Here is an 18,593-nt window from a genome sequence, read left to right on the forward strand (position 1 = left end):
TTAAGCCAGGTATGAAAAACCATCAAATCATACCTAGAAACTACTTATTTGAAAACGCCCAGATAAGTAAGTAGATCAGAGAATGTCTAGGAAGACGCGATTAGGGTTTCTCTCTTTTTTTTCTTTATGGCTTGTGGACTCCTCTGTGCTAACCCCAGGTGCTTTTGTTTTGCTTGTAACCTTTAAGATGGACCACAAGAAAGCAATTTTGATGCTTAATTTTGTAATAGGCTTTTTGCTAGATTAAAAAAAAAAAGTTCCAGATGTATTTCCTTTCTTTTTGTTTTTAATAAAAGTTACCTTTTTTAAGAACAGGTTTGGAGTTTTGTGCATATGTTGTTTAATTAGCTGGTGGCAACAGCTGATTTCCTTTGTTTTCTTTCTCAGCTCTTCCCCAGAGGTGGGGGTGAAAGGGCTTGAGGGTACCCCACAGTGAGGTATTCCCAAGTGGCCTTCCTGGGTCAAAAGGGGTTTTTTGCAATTGGGTGGTAGCAGCATCTACCCATCCAAGGTCAGAGAGAAGCTGTAACCTTGGGAGTTTAATACAAGCCTGGAGTGGCTAGTATTAATTTTTAGAATCCTTGCGGGCCTCCACCTTCTGCACTGTGCTAGAGTGGGGAATCAGCCTTGAAAACAGCAAAAAATAAAAATATAAATCCTTTGTTATAATTAGCTATTAGCTATCAAAATCTTGTGTAGCATATTTGCTGGAATTGTATACCTTGGCACAATGATGCAAATTAGCAGATAATCATAACTTTCAGTTGTCTTGCTTTTACTTTTTATTTTTGTGTAGTCATCATGTTTCAGAACTTCAGTAGACAAAGCATGTTTACCTAAGCACAGGGAGCCAAAATAACCCCTGGCATCACTCCACTGACTTCAGTGGTATAAATTTGCTCCAAATGTATGAAGTGGATTTGTATTTGCCCTACAGGCACATTGCTTTTCTTTCCAGTGAAACAATGATGGGGGACAGCATGATAATATGGAGAATTTTCATGCAGATTTTGCCTCCTGTTTCTTTGGGATTGTTTAAAAGAGGGTAGGACAGATAGCAGTTACTAAACTATTTTGAGTCCAGCATAGGGTGACCAGATGTCCCGATTTTATAGCCTTTTTTTATATAGGCTCCTATTACCCTCCACCCCCATCCTGATTTTTCACATTTGCTGTCTGGTCACCCCAGGCCAGCATAGCATTACTAAAGGTTGCCATAGACAATGCCTATAAAGCACAACATGTTCTATAATTGTTTTTTCTTTCCCTGATAACTGACCAAGAACAGGTTTTTCTCCCTTATGAATAACTATTCTGAGCTTTTACTTATTATATGCCAGCTTTCACTAGTAGTTGGTATCACATATGTTCTTGCTCTGGGACAGTATTATAAACCTTAAGTTTGACATCGGTCTCTAAGATTGCACATATTATGTTCTTCATTTATATAGAATATAGGCCGCATATGGAAAATGATATTTCCCTCTTTTTTGTTTTTTTCTTGTTTTAAATATGCAAAAGTATCCAATTTTGTGTTTCATTTTTTCCTAAACAAACATAAATTCCATAAACTTTATTGGCAGGATCTAGGATCTGCACCTGATTTTGTTTTGGGTTTTTTTTTTTGGTTTTATAAAGTGGTAACTTGCATGAGTGGGGATGTAGCATACAAATTATTTTTAAAAGGGAAAAGAAATAGTTTCATCTTCAATTCCATGCCATTTTAAAAGGGTGCATTAAGCAATCAGGGTGACAGAGAGAACAGTATGTGATATAACAGCAATATTAGATAGAACATTTGCAAAATACAGTTTACATATTGGTTTGTGAGATCTTCATATTTACAGTTTTACAATTTCTAAATGATTGGTATTGCGAGGCCTTTGTCCAGGTTCCTAACTGATGTTTTCTAGACAGGCAGTAGTATATTTCAGAGGCAGAAAAGTTGCCAACTTTTGGAGTGTATTTTTTAAAAATAATTTAGTGCTTAGGAAAGATGACAGATTTGCAGTCTTGGAGAGTAAAGTCTTCTATCTACAGAAATGTACACTGTGGGCAGAGTAATATCACAATTTACAAAGGGTTCAAATACTAGTCCCATTTAAATCGATAGGACTTCGGCTATTGATATTGTTTGTGTAATGACAAGTTGTACACCCTTTCACCTGCAGAACATCTGCACTGGTAGAGGGACAATAGCAGAATTGCTGCCATTAATTTTACAGCCAGGCTTCCATAGGAGCTTTGCTGGTGGGGCTGCTTAGAGAACAAATAGGCACATTTCCCAGCATGTGTGGACCTAGCCTCACCTGCCTTGCCTGCTTTGGGAAGCTGATGCAGGTCAGGGCAGCCCACAATTGGCCAGGGATGGTCGGTGGAATGTGCTTGTACCATTGCTTCTGCAGCTTACAATGTGGATTGTATTGGCAGTGAATCAGACTTTTTACATGTAAGGTAGCTATATTTTTACACATATGATTAAGTGAGTTACCGTATTTTCAGATTGTACTAAAGTACTTGATGCCCTTTCACAGTAAAGAAGTCTGTAAAATGGATATCAAAAATAACATTAATGAGTGTCTAAAGCCAAAATTACAGGAATTATGGAAATGGTTAAACATAAAAACCATTAAACTGTTTACTGAAGCTTCACAGATATACTGCAGCTAATGAGTATTTCTGCTATTTAAATAAGCTCAAATTGAACACACATTACATGGCAACATAATTAGTCATGGCAGTCAAATACACACAGACTCACTTTTAAAGCTTTATTTGAGGAATCTTTTCCATTCAATTTGTTTTGTTAATTAAAATATTTTTTCAGTAATCTTTTTTAATAATATTGTTTTTGCAAGTGGTATAGTTTGCTGCTGCCTTTCCATTTGTGTTTATTTGCACTATGAATACAACAAATGTGGAATACACATTAGATGCTTTCCCTTTGTGGTGTTTGTGATAGTGTCACTTGATGACAATAGAATAATTCAGTTGTATGCTGTCTTTCATCCAGAAGGATCCCTTTCAATTATATACATATATTTGATCAGAATTTTCAGAAGAATGAAACACAGACACAGGGATGGATTTTAAAGTGAAAGGCCACAACTTCTTAAACTTTAATGGGAGAGGGTAAACCACAAACAAAAACAAAAACATTTTATTTGGGTCCAGTTCAGTGTTAAAGCGCCTCTATGGCAAATAGCCTGTATTGGGTCATTCAGCCTGCCTCCAAGTATTCAGCCTGCTTCTGAATCCTCTCACCCTCCCTCTCTGGGGGGAGGGGAGTAATGAGGGTCCTCATGAAGGGCACCTCAGTCTGTGAAGACTTAAGTTCTTTGTGATGATTTGGGGATCACACAGATCAGGGTGTTCTGTCACCCCCTGCCCTGTAACCTTGGGATGCCTTAATATTGTGCTGCTATGGCTCAGATCCCTGACACCCAGTAGCCTGCCCACAATCACAAAGACTTACTGGCTTCCACCAGCCTAATTACTCCTTGCAGGATGACACCAACAGCCTTTCCAGTCCCAAGTTTCCCCAAATATGTCCTCCTTGAGTTCTCAAGTACTAGACTTTTCCCCTCTGGTTCATCGCCCTCCAAAATGTGAAACCATTCCCCTAAATACCAGCTTACTTTGGTGCACACCCTCCACACAGTTTGCACTAGAGACCTGCTTGGGATAAAAATGAACAAAAGGTTCATTTAATAGAAAAACCCACAGATTCAAAGATGAAAAAGTAAGAGAGAGCCAACAGATACAAGTTACACAGAAAACAAACGTAAAGATGCAACCTTGGGCTTTATGCTTCTATATTAGATAAAACTCCTTGTCTAATAACAAGTTACCTAAGTATACCCACTAACTGTAGGTGGGATCCAACATTTCACAGCCAGATTCCCACTTGGCTGCTGGCCGGGGTGAAAGTAACTTAAAGGACTTACTGGTGCGCTGGAGTCCTGAATGAGGGTGTGGCCTCAACCGGAAGAGGTGGGGCCTTTAAATCACCCCCAGAGCTCCCAGCTGCAGAGGTGGCTGGGAGCCCCAGGGCTCAGGGGTGTGATTTAAAGGGCCCGGGGCTCCAGCCATCACCACGGCAGCGGAGCTCCGGGCCCTTTAAATCGCTGCCCGAGCCTGGCTGCCGGAGCCCCGGAGTAGCGGTGGCAGGGCTCTGGCAGCACTTTAAAGGGCCCGGGGCTCCTGCCGCTGCGGGGGAGCCCCGGCCCTTTAAAGCGCCATCCGGGCCCAACTGCCTGAGCCCTGGGGTAGTGGCGGCAGGGCTCGGATGGTGATTTAAAGGGCCCAGGGCTCCCCGCAGTGACTGGGAGGCGATTTAAAGGGCTCGGGAGGTGAATTAAAGGACCTGGGGCTCCGGCCACTGAAGGGCCGGACGGGACCGGCTTACTTTCACCTCTGGCTGCTGGTCCTCAGTTTCTGAATGGATTCCACTTCAAATCTCATCCATTTTGAAAGGCTTAGCAGGTTTTTTTCTTCAGTAAAAAGAGGAACAGATGATAATTAGATGTTGGGATTCAAAAGGTTACAGTTTTTAACCATTAAAACACAAATTATCAATATCACACGTCAAAATATACAAAGATTTAGGACAGGGAAAGAACATTGATAACATCCAGATGAACCCAATGAGCGGAATTTAGGTTGGCAGGATAGAATTACTTAAAATAAGCACACAGGCCCTTATATGCTGAGATGGGCTGGCTTCAGGCAATAACTTATGTACTGTAAGGCCAGAAGGGAACATCATGATCATCTAGTCTGACCTCCTGCACATTGCAGGCCCCCGAACCTCACCCACTCACTCCTGTACTAGGCCCATAATCTTTGGCTGACTTACTGAAGTCCTCAAATCTTGATTTAAGACTTCAAGTTGCAGAAAATCCACCATATACTCTAGCTCAAACTGGCAATTGACCTGTGACCCACACAGCAGAGGAGGGTGAAACCCCCAAGGATCTCATAGAATCATAGAATCTCAGGGCTGGAAAGGACCTCAGGAGGTCATCTAGTCCAACCCCCTGCTCAAAGCAGGGCCAATCCCCAATTTTTGCCCCAGATCCCTAAATGGCCTCTTCAAGGATTGAACTCACAACCCTGGGTTTAGCAGGCCAATGCTCAAACCACTGAGCTATCCCTTTCTGCCAATCTGATCGGGGGCAGGGAGGGAATTCCTTCCCAACCCTAAATATGGCAAGCAGTTAGACCCTGAGCATGTGGGTGAAACCTATCAGCCAACCCCTGGGAAAGAATTCTCTGTAGTGACTCAGAGACTGCCCCATCTAGTGTCACATCTCTGAGTGTTGGAGATAGTTGCAAATAAGAGTCGCAGCCGGGACATATGTCATTGTAGGCAACCTCATCATATCCCTACGCCCATAAATTTATCAAACTCAGTCTTGAAACAAGTTAGAATTTTCCCCTCACTACTCCTCTTGGAAAGTTGTTCCAGAACTTCATTCCTCTGGTAGTTAGAAATGTCTAATTTCAAGCCTAAACTTGTTGATGGCCAGTTTATGTTCATTTGTTCTTGGGCCAGCAATGACTATTAATTTAAATAATTCTTCTCCATCCCTGGTGTTTACCCCTCTGATGTATTTATAGAGTGCAATAATATCTCCCTTCAGCCTTTGTTTTGTTATGCTAAACAAGCCAAGCTCCTAAAGTTTCCCCTCATAAGGTAGGTTCTCCATTCCTCTTATAATTCTACTAGCCCTTCTCTGCACCTGTTCCAGTTTGAATTCATCTTCCTTAAACATGGGAGATGTTATGGGGTGGACAAGGTCCGGAGGCCCCCTGATGAATGCCTCGCAGCCCTGTCTCACCTTGCCCCAGAAAAGAGCAGAGGAGAAGTCCTCCAGGTGGCCTAGAGTGGCTGCATGGGAAGCAGCTAATCAGAGGGGCTGCTGGAACAACCAGTTGGGCCAGGAGAGCCATATAAAAAAGGAGCAGCAGAGACAGTCAGTTGTTGCTTGGAGCTGGAAGAGGGAGGACTGGGTACCTGGATGGCTGGAAAAGCAACAGTGTGGACAAGACTGAGCCCGGGGAGGGCTGCTGAAGATGGGGGGAGATAAGAAGGAGCTCCTGGCTGGCTGAAGGAACTTAGCAATGTAAAAGCCCAGAACCTAGCCAGACCAGGCGACGGTACTGTGATGGGCCCCGCTGATCTAGTTAAAGACTAAGCCCAGGGAGGGCTGTCGAAAAGGACATACCAATTGAAGGTACCGCGATGGATTGTTACAGGAGGGCAGTGTCTCCAGGGAGAAAGCCTTTGCAGGAAGTAAAGACTGTATACCTTGGAAGGGTTTTGTTTGTTTGTTCAACCCACAGACAGTGTGACTCAGGCAGAGGATTGAGTCACTGAAGACCCACAGAACAAACCATCGGCTGGAGGATGGGGGGGGAGGAGACACTTGTGAGAGGTGAGTGCCACCCAGTTCCAACCCAGAACTAAGAAACAGCAGGCTCACACCCAAACAGAAGGGGGTGCTTGTGAGAAGCAGGTGCAACCCCGTTCCAAACTGAGAGATTGCAAGGATGCATTTGGCCAAAGGGGGGCGCTTGTGAGAGGTGTGTGCCTACCCTGTTACAGGAGACCAGAACTGCACACAGTATTCTAGATGGGGGTCTCACCAGTACCTTGTACAATAGTAGTAATACTTCTCTCTCTCTCTACTGGAAATACTTTGCCTGATGCATCCTCTGGTTGTCCAAATATTCTCATATGATATGCCAGTGCTCCACCATATAGGCAATACTTCCCAACTTCGTGTCATCCACAAATTTAATCAGCACACTCCCACTTTTTGTGCCAATATCATTAATGAAAATGTTAAATAAGACTGGACTCAAGACTGATCCCTGAGGAGCTCCACTAGTAACCTCTCTCTAGCCTGATAGTTCATCTTTCAGTATGATCCATTGTCTCTTGTATTTTATCCCAATTAACATTTACCAATGTTTTTAATTCCTCACCAGACTAGTAATTTTACTGCCAGTATTGCCTACTTGACGGTTACTGTAATTAGTTTTGGCACTATATTTCCCCTTGTTGTGCATTCTCCTACTCTCTGTTGTTCCTTTTGCCTTTCCTGTATTCTCTTCTATTTGACTTTCCTTCCACTCAGTATCGGAATCAGGCATGGAAATTTCATGAGCATCTCCCAACCATCTCCCCCAAATTCCAAGTTTAAAATTCATGTAAGCAGTTGTGCCAACCTCCATCCCAGAAGCCCATTACCCTCCCTACTCAGATGGAGCCCATCCCATAAAAACAGTCCATTGTCTGTGAATGCCTCCCAGTGGTTGAACATCCCAAAGCCTCCTTATAGCACCATTGCCTCAGCCATCTATTGATCATCATAATCTTGTCTTGCCTTCACTCTCCTCCTCTAGAGACATGTAGAATCCCACTGAAGATCACCTGAGCCTCCATTTTTTTAGGTATATTCCCCGGCCTGACATAGTCTTTCTTGATGTGTCCCAGTGAGACTTTAACAGTATTATTTGTTCCCAAATGAAGGACAATTAGTGGATTCTTTCCTGCTTAGGATTAGGATCTTCTTCAGCCCCAGGTCCACATCCCATATCTTAGCTCCCGGTAGACAACACAGCCTTCCGTTCTCCAGAAAGCTCTGGTCACAGGCCTAATGATCAAATACTTTCCAGAACCATAGTCAGTTTGAGATATTAAATGAAAGCTAATGTATTGCTGCATAAATGTTACTGAAGTATTCCCAGTAATACCACTATAGTTAAGGATCTTTTTGCATTTTCCTTATGAAACTTCCTTTTCAAAGTTGAAGAAAATGCCTCAGTCTGAAGGTTATGTTTGGTGTGATATTGTGATTGTTTAAATATTTTTAAATAAAACCTTCTCAGATATTTTTGTTTTCAGCTACTAGGAGTGTCCAGGCTTTAGTTTAGTTTTGGGTTTTTTTGCCAAATTCAACCACAAATGTATTTTTTGCAATCAGTAAGTCTTTAAACTTTGAATAATAAGCTAGGACACTAATCTTTACAAAGAATACTATGAAAAGCAATTATTTTGCATGTTTAGCAGCTATTTTTCAAAGTGAAATACTGTGTCAAGTTTCAGCACCAGAAGCGGTTACTCTATTTTATTGCTTTATACATAGATAAAGGCCCAAACTGGTACCATTTTCATTTAGTTTTGAGAGTGTATTACAGTGTGGAATACTGAATCCAAACTGCTGCCTTTGATTTTGGATCTAACTTGGTTGCGAAAAGCACTTTGGATCTGGGTCCTAGGTATTTGAAGAGTGAAAAGAAATATGTGACCGAGTATATTGTGCTTGTATCTTTCTTTCCCAGTATAGTATTTTGACTCTGAATGTACTCCGCTCTCACACAAAGAGATACTCTACACCTGTTTTTCCGTCCAGCAGAAATCCCACCTGCTCCCAATTATCTCCATATCCCCAGAGAGTGTATGCTTCTGGAAGGGGAGGGCATGGTCTGGGGCCTGGAAAGGAAGTTGGGAGGGGATATGAAAGAAGGGCTGTAGGTTTGCTGTGTGCTTGAACGTATATTTGCGCAATACCAGGGGTGAAAGTAAGTTAGAGGACTTACCGGTATGCCGGAGTCCTGAGCAGGGGGTGTGGCCTCAACCGGAAGAGGCGGGGCCTTAAATCCCTGGGCCCTTTAAATCTTGATTTAAAGGGCCCAGGGCTCCAGCTGCAGTAGTGGCGGCTGGGAGCCCCGGGCCCTTTAAATCACCCCTGAGCTACCAGCTGCAGAGGCGGCTGGGAGCCCTGGAGCTCAGGGGTGATTTAAAGGGCCCAGGGCTCCAGCTGCTGCTACTGCCGCAGAGCCCTGGCCCTTTAAATCACTGAGGTGCTCTGGGGACTCCCGGCTGCCACCGCTACCCTGGGGCTCAGGGCTCTGGCAGAACTTTATAGGGCCTGGGGTTCCTCTGTGGTAGCAGCTGCCAGAGCCCTGAGCCCTTTAAATCCCCGCCTGAGCCCTGCAGCCCGAGCCCTGGGGTAGCGGCAGCCAGGCTCCGTCGGGGATTTAAAGGGCCCCGGAGCTCCAGCCGCTGCTACCACCCCAGCCCTTTAAATCCCCTCCGGAGCCCTGCCGCCGCTACCCTAGGGCTTCGGCCGCAGGGCTCTGGGGAGGATTTAAAGGGCGGGGGCGGTAGTGGTGGCTGGAGCCCAGGGGCCCTTTAAATGCCTGCCAGAGCCCCACCACTGCTACCCCAGGGCTCGGGCAGCAGGGCTCAGGTAGGGATTTAAAGGGCTCCGGGCTCCGGCAGCCACTACTGCCCTGGCCCTTTAAATCCCCTCCAGAGCCCCGCCGCCGCTACCGCAGGGCTTTAAATTGCCGTTTGGGAAAGTCGGTCCCAGTACGGCGCACCGCCTCTTACTGGTATACCGTACTGGCTTACTTTCACCTCTGAGCAATACTAAGAGTTTGCTCTCATATATTAGTGCTGGTGGCAGACTCCCATATGTCTGTGTCTTAGCAGTGTTAGAAGATGGCTAACAGTGTGCTTTTACATGTACTTTGGTAATGCCTGTGCTTGGCTTACTGCATGGACCTATGCATGTTTTGGCAATGCAGGCCATTAACAGCATACAGTATGTGGTCCAACTGCTCCTCTATACTAGGTAGATTCATAATGTTCAGCCTGTGCGGCTGCATGCTGTTTTATTTTACTCCATTATAGTTCTAGGTGAAGGGTAAGAATTTTTTAAGTGAGGAAGGGGATTATGTAAATTGGCAACGTTGCAAATGAGCAGAGAAAAATGTGTATTCCAACATATTGCTAAATCTCTAAATCCAAACCTAAAACTACAGGTGGTTTTGGTTTTGACTTTGCAAAGATAAAACCTGACTGAGGTTTTGCCAACCCAAAATACACACACTTAGGCCCATCTCAAGTAAAAACACAACACATATTTGACATTGTTCTATAAATACTGAGAAATATTCTTGTCATATGCTAGCAGGTTTCTCTTTTACATATGTGACAGCACAGCTACATCAGTTTAATTGACCTTGGCAATCTGCATCTGCTAGTGATATGTCCCTGAGGAACACTGCAGTTTTAAACTGCATTTTATTGCAGAAACTTGGGTGTCACAATATAGTTAAAGCTATATAAAAATAACTCATTTTGATACATGGCTTCAAGATTTGCTACAAGTATTTATTTGAAAATATTTTTTCATTATAAATTAAAATGTCTTTCTATTTATAAAGAAGCAAATTTAAAAGTTAAAGTAGGAAAATAATACACAGTTAAAAATTGTTTGGTATTGAGAAAGATGACTTTTAATAGATGGTGGTGGGATGACCTTAAGTTTCGTTATTTGTATTCATGTCCCATTTGTACTGTTCCATGCAGTACAAAAAGTAGTGTGGTGTTCTGTGCATTTCAGCTTCTGTTTTATGTACAATCTGTCCATCTGCTCTGTGTGGGTAACAAATAAGAGAACTAAGGATATCTTTTCTGCAATAATGTTCCATAGGAAAAGAGGAGAAAATAGTTGCTTTGTGTTTGAACAGCATATATTTCTTCCCATGTAATTTACACTTTGGGGGGTCTGATTCACCCTTGCATTACTCCAGATTTCCGTCAGTGTAACTCAACTGAAATTGCGATGGCATAAAACGGGACTAACATCGTGGTGAATCAGGCACTTGGGCTTCCCATTCTGTAGTTAACATTGTAACACTCCTATTTTAATTTTTTTATTTTTCAGTCGTCTCCAGGCATATAATTCATGCACACATGTGCACGCGCACACACATACTTTTTCCTGACCTCTTCTCCCAAAGCAGGTGGTCAGTCAATGATACCACGCTGTGGGTGTTTTTTGGAGATTTTTTGTGATAGTATTCCTGCTTTTCCTAAAATAAAAAGAAGAGTGGATGGAGATTTATAGGCTGAGAAGGAACGGTAGTCCAGTGGCTAGAGTTCTAGCCAGGATCTTGGGAAACCAGTATTCAGTTTGCTCTTCCACCACGAACTTCCAGTGTGACCTAGGCCACATCTCTTTGTTCCTCATTCCCCATTTGTAAAATGGGTAAAATTGCACCTCAAAGGGGCATTGTGAAAATAAATACATTAAAGATTGTGGGAAAAAAAGATTGGGAGGTTTCAGATGACACTTTGATAACGGTGTCTAAAATAGAAAGATTAAACAGAACAGCATGCTAAAAATTCCTAGAGTAATGTGGGAGATCCTGCAGTTTCGAAATCTAGCTTGCTTGGAACTGAAATGAATTTCAAAAAGTTCCCACACAACAAAATTCCCGAAAAAAATTATTTGGAGTCAATGAAACATTTCATTTTGATTTTGACTTGCTATTTTTAAAATGTTTATATTTATAAAAAATAAAAAAAAATTCAATCCAAAAACTCATTCTGAAATGAAAAAGTAAAACATTTTATTCTGAAAATGTTGAGAGAGGGTTTCTTAACCCTGTTGAATTGCTTTTTTTATTAAAAAAAATTCAGAAGCAAAATTTTGTCAAAATCATCATATTCCCCAGGGAAGTTTCAGTTTAAATTAAACAGCTTTTTCAGGTGGAAAAAGGTTTTGTCTCAAAATTTTCTACAATCATTGCCAAATAATTAACTTTCTAAAAATGGCAGAGGGTCATGTCTGTTGTGAGGGAAGACTCTCTTGATCATTGCTGTGTATAAATATTGAAGATCTGAAGAAACTGTTACAAGAACAGATGTGGAAAATCATTCTTTCAGTTCTAAACTTCAAAAATGCCATTCATCTGCCTCAACAGGTGGGGGAACATGAGGGGCCTGATGGTGAAAGGGGACAGCCTCAGCAAGAAGGAAGGGAGACACTTGCTGAGGGTTACCAGGTAGCTCCTCCCCACCCCTTGGAGTCTCTGGCATTGATTGGACAGTAGGGGAGAGGGGTGCTGATTCTCCAGCATTCCCTAGCTCCCAGAATTTAACCTGGGGTGAGAGCCCTGTGGATCCTCTTTCAGCTCCATTTCAGCAGCCCCACACTATTCACTCTGAGAATGCATCCTGACAAATGCCACGATCACCTGTTTGAGGGTCAGGAATGAATTTTTTCTCCTACGGGCCAATTGGCAGAGAACCAGGGTGTTTTTCACCTTCCTTGAAGCACCTTCAAGACCTAGTGGGTTAAGCAGGAATTCACCTAGTACTTAACTGAGGTACTTGGTTGAGTTGTTAATGTTTTGCAACTTGTGGCCAGTTTCCAATGTGGTTAAAAGGATAAAATGAATGGTTCCCAGAAGTAAAATACTGGGATGGTGGTGATGGGCTTTGGGCTTATGAGAGCTTGTGGGCCAAGGTCAGGTCAGACCTTTTGGCCCTCATGGGCTGAAGTCCCCATCCCTCTGTCTCTCTTAAGGAGGGGGGGTGCAGGGGAAGGATGGTAGGACTCAGAGCAAGCTGAGTCCTGGAGGGTAGGCTGAGGAGAGTCTACCCCAAGTTATGGGTTATATGGTAAGAGCCCTGTAACCCCCACACTGGACCCAATTATATGCCTGGTATAGGAAGCTCTGGGTGATGGATGAGTAGGGCCCCTCCCCTGTGTTTGTTTAATAAAAGTTGCAGCCTGCCACTTAAAATCCATCCATATGTCTGTCATCATTTCACTGCTGTGTCTGGATCAAGGGGACATGAGTCAGAGGCTGGGAGGGCAACAACTTTGAAAACTACCAAGTGTATATGTTTGTTGTGCTGGGAAGTAGAAAGGTATTTTGGATACAATGTGAGTGAGTGCATAGACAAATGAGGATGGGATGAATGGATGATGCTAGGATAAAAGAAGGTGAGAATGCCCCTTGTTCACCAATGGTGACTAGGGCAGGATTTTCAAAAGTGCAGAACATTAGCCTAACTCTGTGTCCATTGATATGAATAGTAAAACTCCCAGTGATGTAGGTGAGGAAAGCCAGCACTGAGTATGCTTGTAAATCTCAATATAAAGTCTGTGCAGGATTTGTAGTTCGTGCTCAGGAAGTGATCAATAGCGTATCAGAGTCAGTTTGTTCCTTCTGGCTCAATTGACACCACCTCTTTCTTCCCCGCATGATATTCCTGTACAGTTAGCTCTTGCAAATACCTAACTTAGCAGACACCTGAGAAATGGTTTCTGTTGTGACACTTGTTGCATATTCATTCCATATGCTAGACATTGGATCGGGGTGGCCAACCTGAGCCTGAGGAGCCAGAATTTACCAATGCACATTGCCAAAGAGCCACAGTAATACATCAGCAGCCGCCTATCCGCTTCCTCTCCCCCACACCTGCTCCCAGCGCCTCCAACCCACCGGCAGCCTCACCGATCAGCAGTTCCCCGCACCTCCCAATCAGCTGTTTTGTGGGATACAGGAAACTTGGGGGGGGGGGGTGGCGAGGGTATTTCAGGCTCAGAGTAGGAGGCCAGAAGAGATGGAGTGGGGGCAGGGCCTGTGGCAGAGCCAGGGGTTGAGCAGTGAGCACCCCCCAGCACACTGGAAAGTTGACACCTGTAACTCCAGCCCTGGAGCCGGTGCCTATCCAAGGAGCCGCATATTAACTTCTGAAGAGCCACATGTGGCTCCAGAGCCACAGGCTGGCCACCCCTGCATTGGACCTTTGCATGTGAATCGCCATAGTAAATGCACTTCTCGATTAACTCTACTGGAAGTCAAAGTAGAAACACAGTGATACAGACTGTAACAATGGTTCCCATTTCTAGCATAAGTGGCCAACATTTTAAAACAATGTTTTATTTCTTACTTTTATCATTGTCTATATACAGTGGATTGTAGCAACAATTGCTTAGTAATGCTGTTAAACCATCTCCAGATCATCTACTTAGTACCTTTTTATCTTTCACTTAAATACAGTAAAAGAAGCCATGAATCCTATCCAGTTTAATAGATGGGGTCTTCCTGAAGTGGATCCAGAGACCATGCAAACCAGTGAACCATGGGTTTTTGCTGGTGGTGACATTGGAGGTTTAGCTAACACTACAGTGGAATCAGTGAACGATGGAAAACAAGCTTCCTGGTATATGCATAGATACATACAGGTGGGTGGTCTTTAAAAGTAGTTTTCCTTTCCAGCTGCAACTTAATATTTGTTTTCACACACACATTTATTGGTTTGATTTTTTCCTGGTTATTGAAACAATTGCCATGGATTTTTAGAATTAAATATGTAGGTTTTGAGCACATGCATTGCAAATCTGTTAGATCAGTGATTCTCAAACTTATTTTATTGTGCCCCCCTTCTTTGTGGCTGTAATAGTTTACACCTTCCCCTCCTGCCACACAAGTACATATACTGACAAAAAAAGAATCAACATTCAGCGCTCACTAAATATTAAAAACAGTAAAGCATTGATTCAAACAGAGCCAGTGATCCATTGTAATAAGAGCAAATGCAAAACTATGATTGTGTTTGATGCTTACAATTAAATGTGCACACCATGTCATAGCAAATGGATTAATGTACAGATGGCAACGGCTTTGTATAATTCTTTTCAAGCTTAACAGAAATCTGTCAAAATGCACAGCGCCATCTGAGGACCTGATATGTCGGGAGGAATCAGATGTACGCAGTAATTTTCCCCCCTAAAGCTTCTCATGCCCCTCTCCCTCTCTCCCCAAATGCATTGTGTGCCCCCCTGGGGGGCCCGCTTCCCAGTTTGAGAGCCTCTGGATTAGATAATTAAAACTATAGATGTATAGTAACAAAAATGGCTTTGGTACATTGAAATTAGATTTTTTTTAAAAATGTGTAAATCTTAAGAATATTCTTCTCTCCAACTCAGAGTTCCACCAAGGTCTCTGGTCTGCTATGGCTTCTTCCACAATAATCGATATATGCCGAAATATGATTTAGGTAATGTGGGGGGGGGAGTCCATCAATATTAAAAAGAACCTCTGAACAGCACAGAAGGTATAAATTAAATAGGGTCACTCTTATTGCATGGGGAAGATCCTATTATTTATAGAGTGCAAGTGTACCAATGCTTGACAAAACACGTGTGCGCGCGCACACACAAAAAAGGGATTGCAGTACAGCTCTGACAAATCTGATAATGGGGCTACTGGAGCAAGGCAAATACAAAACCTAATTCATGGAGAAAACCAGTGCAAAGAAATGGGGTTTAATGGGTTTAAACCCTTGAGCAACCAGGTGACTAAGCATTTCCCCTTCGCATGCTGTAGAGATGATACAGAGTGAGAGCTGTGATCTGTTCTTCTCTCCCCCTGGTTTAATGTAAAAACAGGCATAGTGAGCAAGCTCTAGTCTTAGATCAGGTGCAGAGGGACCATAGCAGAGCAGAGACCTTGGCCTTTGTGTGGAAAGGCAGCCACTAAAAAAATGTTTGTAGTACGAAGAATTCTTTGGAACAAACAGAAAAGAAAATATTTTCTAAAGAAAATGGATTTGAATAACTGAGGTAGTAGCAGTGCAATTCCTCCCCCCCCCCACCCCTTATGAGACACTGTGTGTGTGTGAAGCTTCATATTGTTTCAGTCTGCTGTGGCTTCATAAAAATACTGTATGGCTCAAAACTCGTTTTCGCTATCAGTACATATATTTCTCATTTATACTGAAGCAGTGTTTGTCAGCTGTATTTTTAGACCCCGTCCAAATACTTAGTGTTAAACATTCTACGCTTTGATGTGTGAGTACATTTGTTTTGGCAACTCTGTGACCCTCGTGAGGGTATCTCCTCCCTCTCTCCTTATTCCCTCTCCAGCTTCTCATGAAAACATGCATCACTCAAAGCATCTCTTATAACTGCATTGCCGTCGAAGGACATTTTTTTTATTCCTCTGAAACATTCAGTATAGTGGAATATACTGAGCATTTTAAAGGGAGTTTGAAAAGTTGTGGCCTGAGAATTTAGAATTTTAAATCAAACAGACTTGATGTTAGAGTGCTTCGGTTACCCTTTGCAGGTTTGAGGCAGCTTATTCGACCTTACAGTCTCACCAGGAAGCTAATGGGAAAGCCTTGCAGCAATCTTCACAGGAAAGTTTCCAAATGTCAAGTGTCATCTTTCCAGCTGCTAGATGAATGGGTAGCCAAGAGGCATTTATTTGGATGTATGGTCCCTGTAAAATCTGGCTGCTGTGGTGGGGAAGACTATAATTTGGCAGTTACTTTACCAATATTTGCATCAGTTGCAATCTTAGTAACAGGATCAGGGACTTCATTTTTAGGGGAGTTGTGATTTAGAGCCAGATCACAATGTTCGAGCATTTATATGCCTAACACATTGCTCTGTGTGTGGGTACACATACATATATATGTAAATTGTTCCTCAATTTTGAACTAACTGTTGAATCCTCCCCTGCTTTAGATAAAAATACCCTCATGAAATAGATTGACTTTCTCTCATCTACAGGATTGTAAAGCTGACAATTTCTTCACATTCTTAGTGTTTGATTTAGTAAAAAGGCTCATTTTAGGTTTCAGCTGTTCCATGTACAATGTATCTATTTGTATTTATAAAAAATAAGTGCCCGTTTCCCAAGCCACTGACTGTACTAGTACCACTAAAAATATAACTAGCATGCAGTCCACGCTTGGCAGCATCAAAAGACCAATCCAAACAATTCTAGACCACAATAAAATGTGAAATTAAAAAAAACAGCATCCCAGTTAATTGCTTGTCGTTTCCTTTAAACAGCACACTCCTCACATCTCAGCCTAGTTCAGGCAAAAGGCTGAGCAAACAGATGGACTTTACATGTGCCCTGAAGCTCAAATCATTCAAACTCTGGCATGCATTCAAGAGAAGTGTGAGTTCCAGAGTCAAGGGCTCTCCAAAGGGAATGCCTTATGTTCAAAACTAGGAATTATTTACAGAAGCATCTTGGCTGATCTCACACTTGACGTTCTCCATCAGTAACAAACCAAACATTCCTTGCTTCTCAGCATTCTTCCACCAGCTTGAAAAGCACAGGCTTGGCTGAACTCTGTATCTTTATGGTCTCTGTAAACAAGACCAGACAAAACCAACTGAGGATGGGAAGTACTTTTGTCCCTTCCTGGTCTGACTGTTCCATTAGAACTTTCCTCTACATTCTAAATAGAATCAATGTAATTCAAAGTTAGAGGAAGATAAAGATCCATGTAGAAGTAACCCCATTTACCAGGCTGCCCACCACTCAGACTATTTCCTGAGGTCTAGATTTTGTTTGTTATGCCATGAACATGTAATGGTTTCCGTGCTTAATTTATTTAGGGCTTATCTAAGCTTACAGTGCTGCAGGGGGTTAGTAAAGATGCAACCAACACAGACAGGAGAGCTGCTCCTGTCAGCATAGGTACTCCACCTCCCAAGAGGCAGTAGCTCTGTCAGTGGAAGAAGCCTTCACGTCAACATAGCGCTGGCTAGGAACTAGGTTGGTCTGACTGCGTTGTTGAGGGGGGTGGATTTTCCATACTCCAGAGTGATGTAGTTATACCAGTTGTTCCCAAACTTGTTCCACCACTTGTGCAGGGAAAGCCCCTGGTGGGGCGGGCCAGTTTGTTTACCTGACGCGTCTGCAGGTTCGGCCGATCGCAGCTCTCAGTGACTGCAGTTTGCTGCTCCAGGCCAATGGGAGCTGCTGGAAGTGGCGGCCAGTACATCCCCCATTTTAAGGGCACTGGTATTGTTCTACTTAAAGCAGATCTCCCCCCAACTTTCCCATGCAATAAATAAATAATGTGAATTTTATATCTAGTGAGCCTGGACCGTATTTCTTTTATGAAGACTGGCCATTTCCTCAGGCTTATCTTTGAAGCTGTTGGCCATGTTGGCTGCCTTCTATTCAGGCTAAATGAGGGAACAATTAAATGTCCCCCTTGTTTAATGTTAGCCGAAACATTGGAAAATGCTGCCCTAGGGACTAAATTGTATGCAAACAGAAGGTAGCTGGTGAGTTATTTGATTTCAGCTGCATGTATATGTGAGTCAGAAACAACCAGGAAGCAGGTAGAAAGAAACAGAAAGGCAAGGAGACAGCTAGAAAAGCACTGGGAGTGTGGCCCTGAGAGAGAGCATTTTCTGTGGTGCTGGCTCGAAAGAGGCTTGGACTGTGAGCAAAAAAACCTCCTGTTGTTAATTCCTGCAGTGTTTAGGAAAATAAGACTTTGTACATACTTTGTAAATAAATAAGATTGCACTGAAGAAATACCTGACTCCATCATCAATTTCTTCTTTTAAACCAGGGGTTCTCAAACTGGGGGTCGGGATCCATCAGAGGGTCGCAAGGTTATTACATGGGCGGGTTGCAAGGTGTCAGCCTCCACCCTCAAACCACACTTTTCCTCCAGCATTTATAATATGTTAAATATATAAAAATGTGTTTTTAATTTATGGGGGGTGGCACTCAGAAGCTTCCTATGTGAAAGGAGTCAGCAGTACAAAAGTTTTAGAACCACTGTTCTAAAGGAAACAACCCCCAAGTCCTCAAATATTGGGTAACAGGTTGAGTCAAAAGGGGTATCAGTATGGTGTTAATTCATATCTCTGAGATATAGGACTTCTCCTATTGTGCTTCAACAAATATGTAATTTTAGAATAAATAAGTGCATATTTACAAAGCCT

At 42.8% G+C, this 18,593-nt stretch overlaps 1 protein-coding gene across 1 annotated transcript in view; it reads left to right on the forward strand.

The window, feature by feature from the left end:
- The window catches only part of DPYD (dihydropyrimidine dehydrogenase), a 537,067-nt gene that overhangs the window by 282,006 nt on the left and 236,468 nt on the right, over nucleotides 1–18,593 (forward strand). The window contains exon 12 of the mRNA XM_084637885.1: nucleotides 13,882–14,066. Coding sequence (XP_084494011.1) covers nucleotides 13,882–14,066 — 185 coding nt within the window. The remainder of the gene's footprint in view (nucleotides 1–13,881; nucleotides 14,067–18,593) is intronic.

The sequence above is a fragment of the Lepidochelys olivacea genome (genome assembly GCF_965140295.1).
Source record: "Lepidochelys olivacea isolate rLepOli2 genome assembly, chromosome: 8".
NCBI classification, from domain to species: domain Eukaryota; kingdom Metazoa; phylum Chordata; order Testudines; family Cheloniidae; genus Lepidochelys; species Lepidochelys olivacea.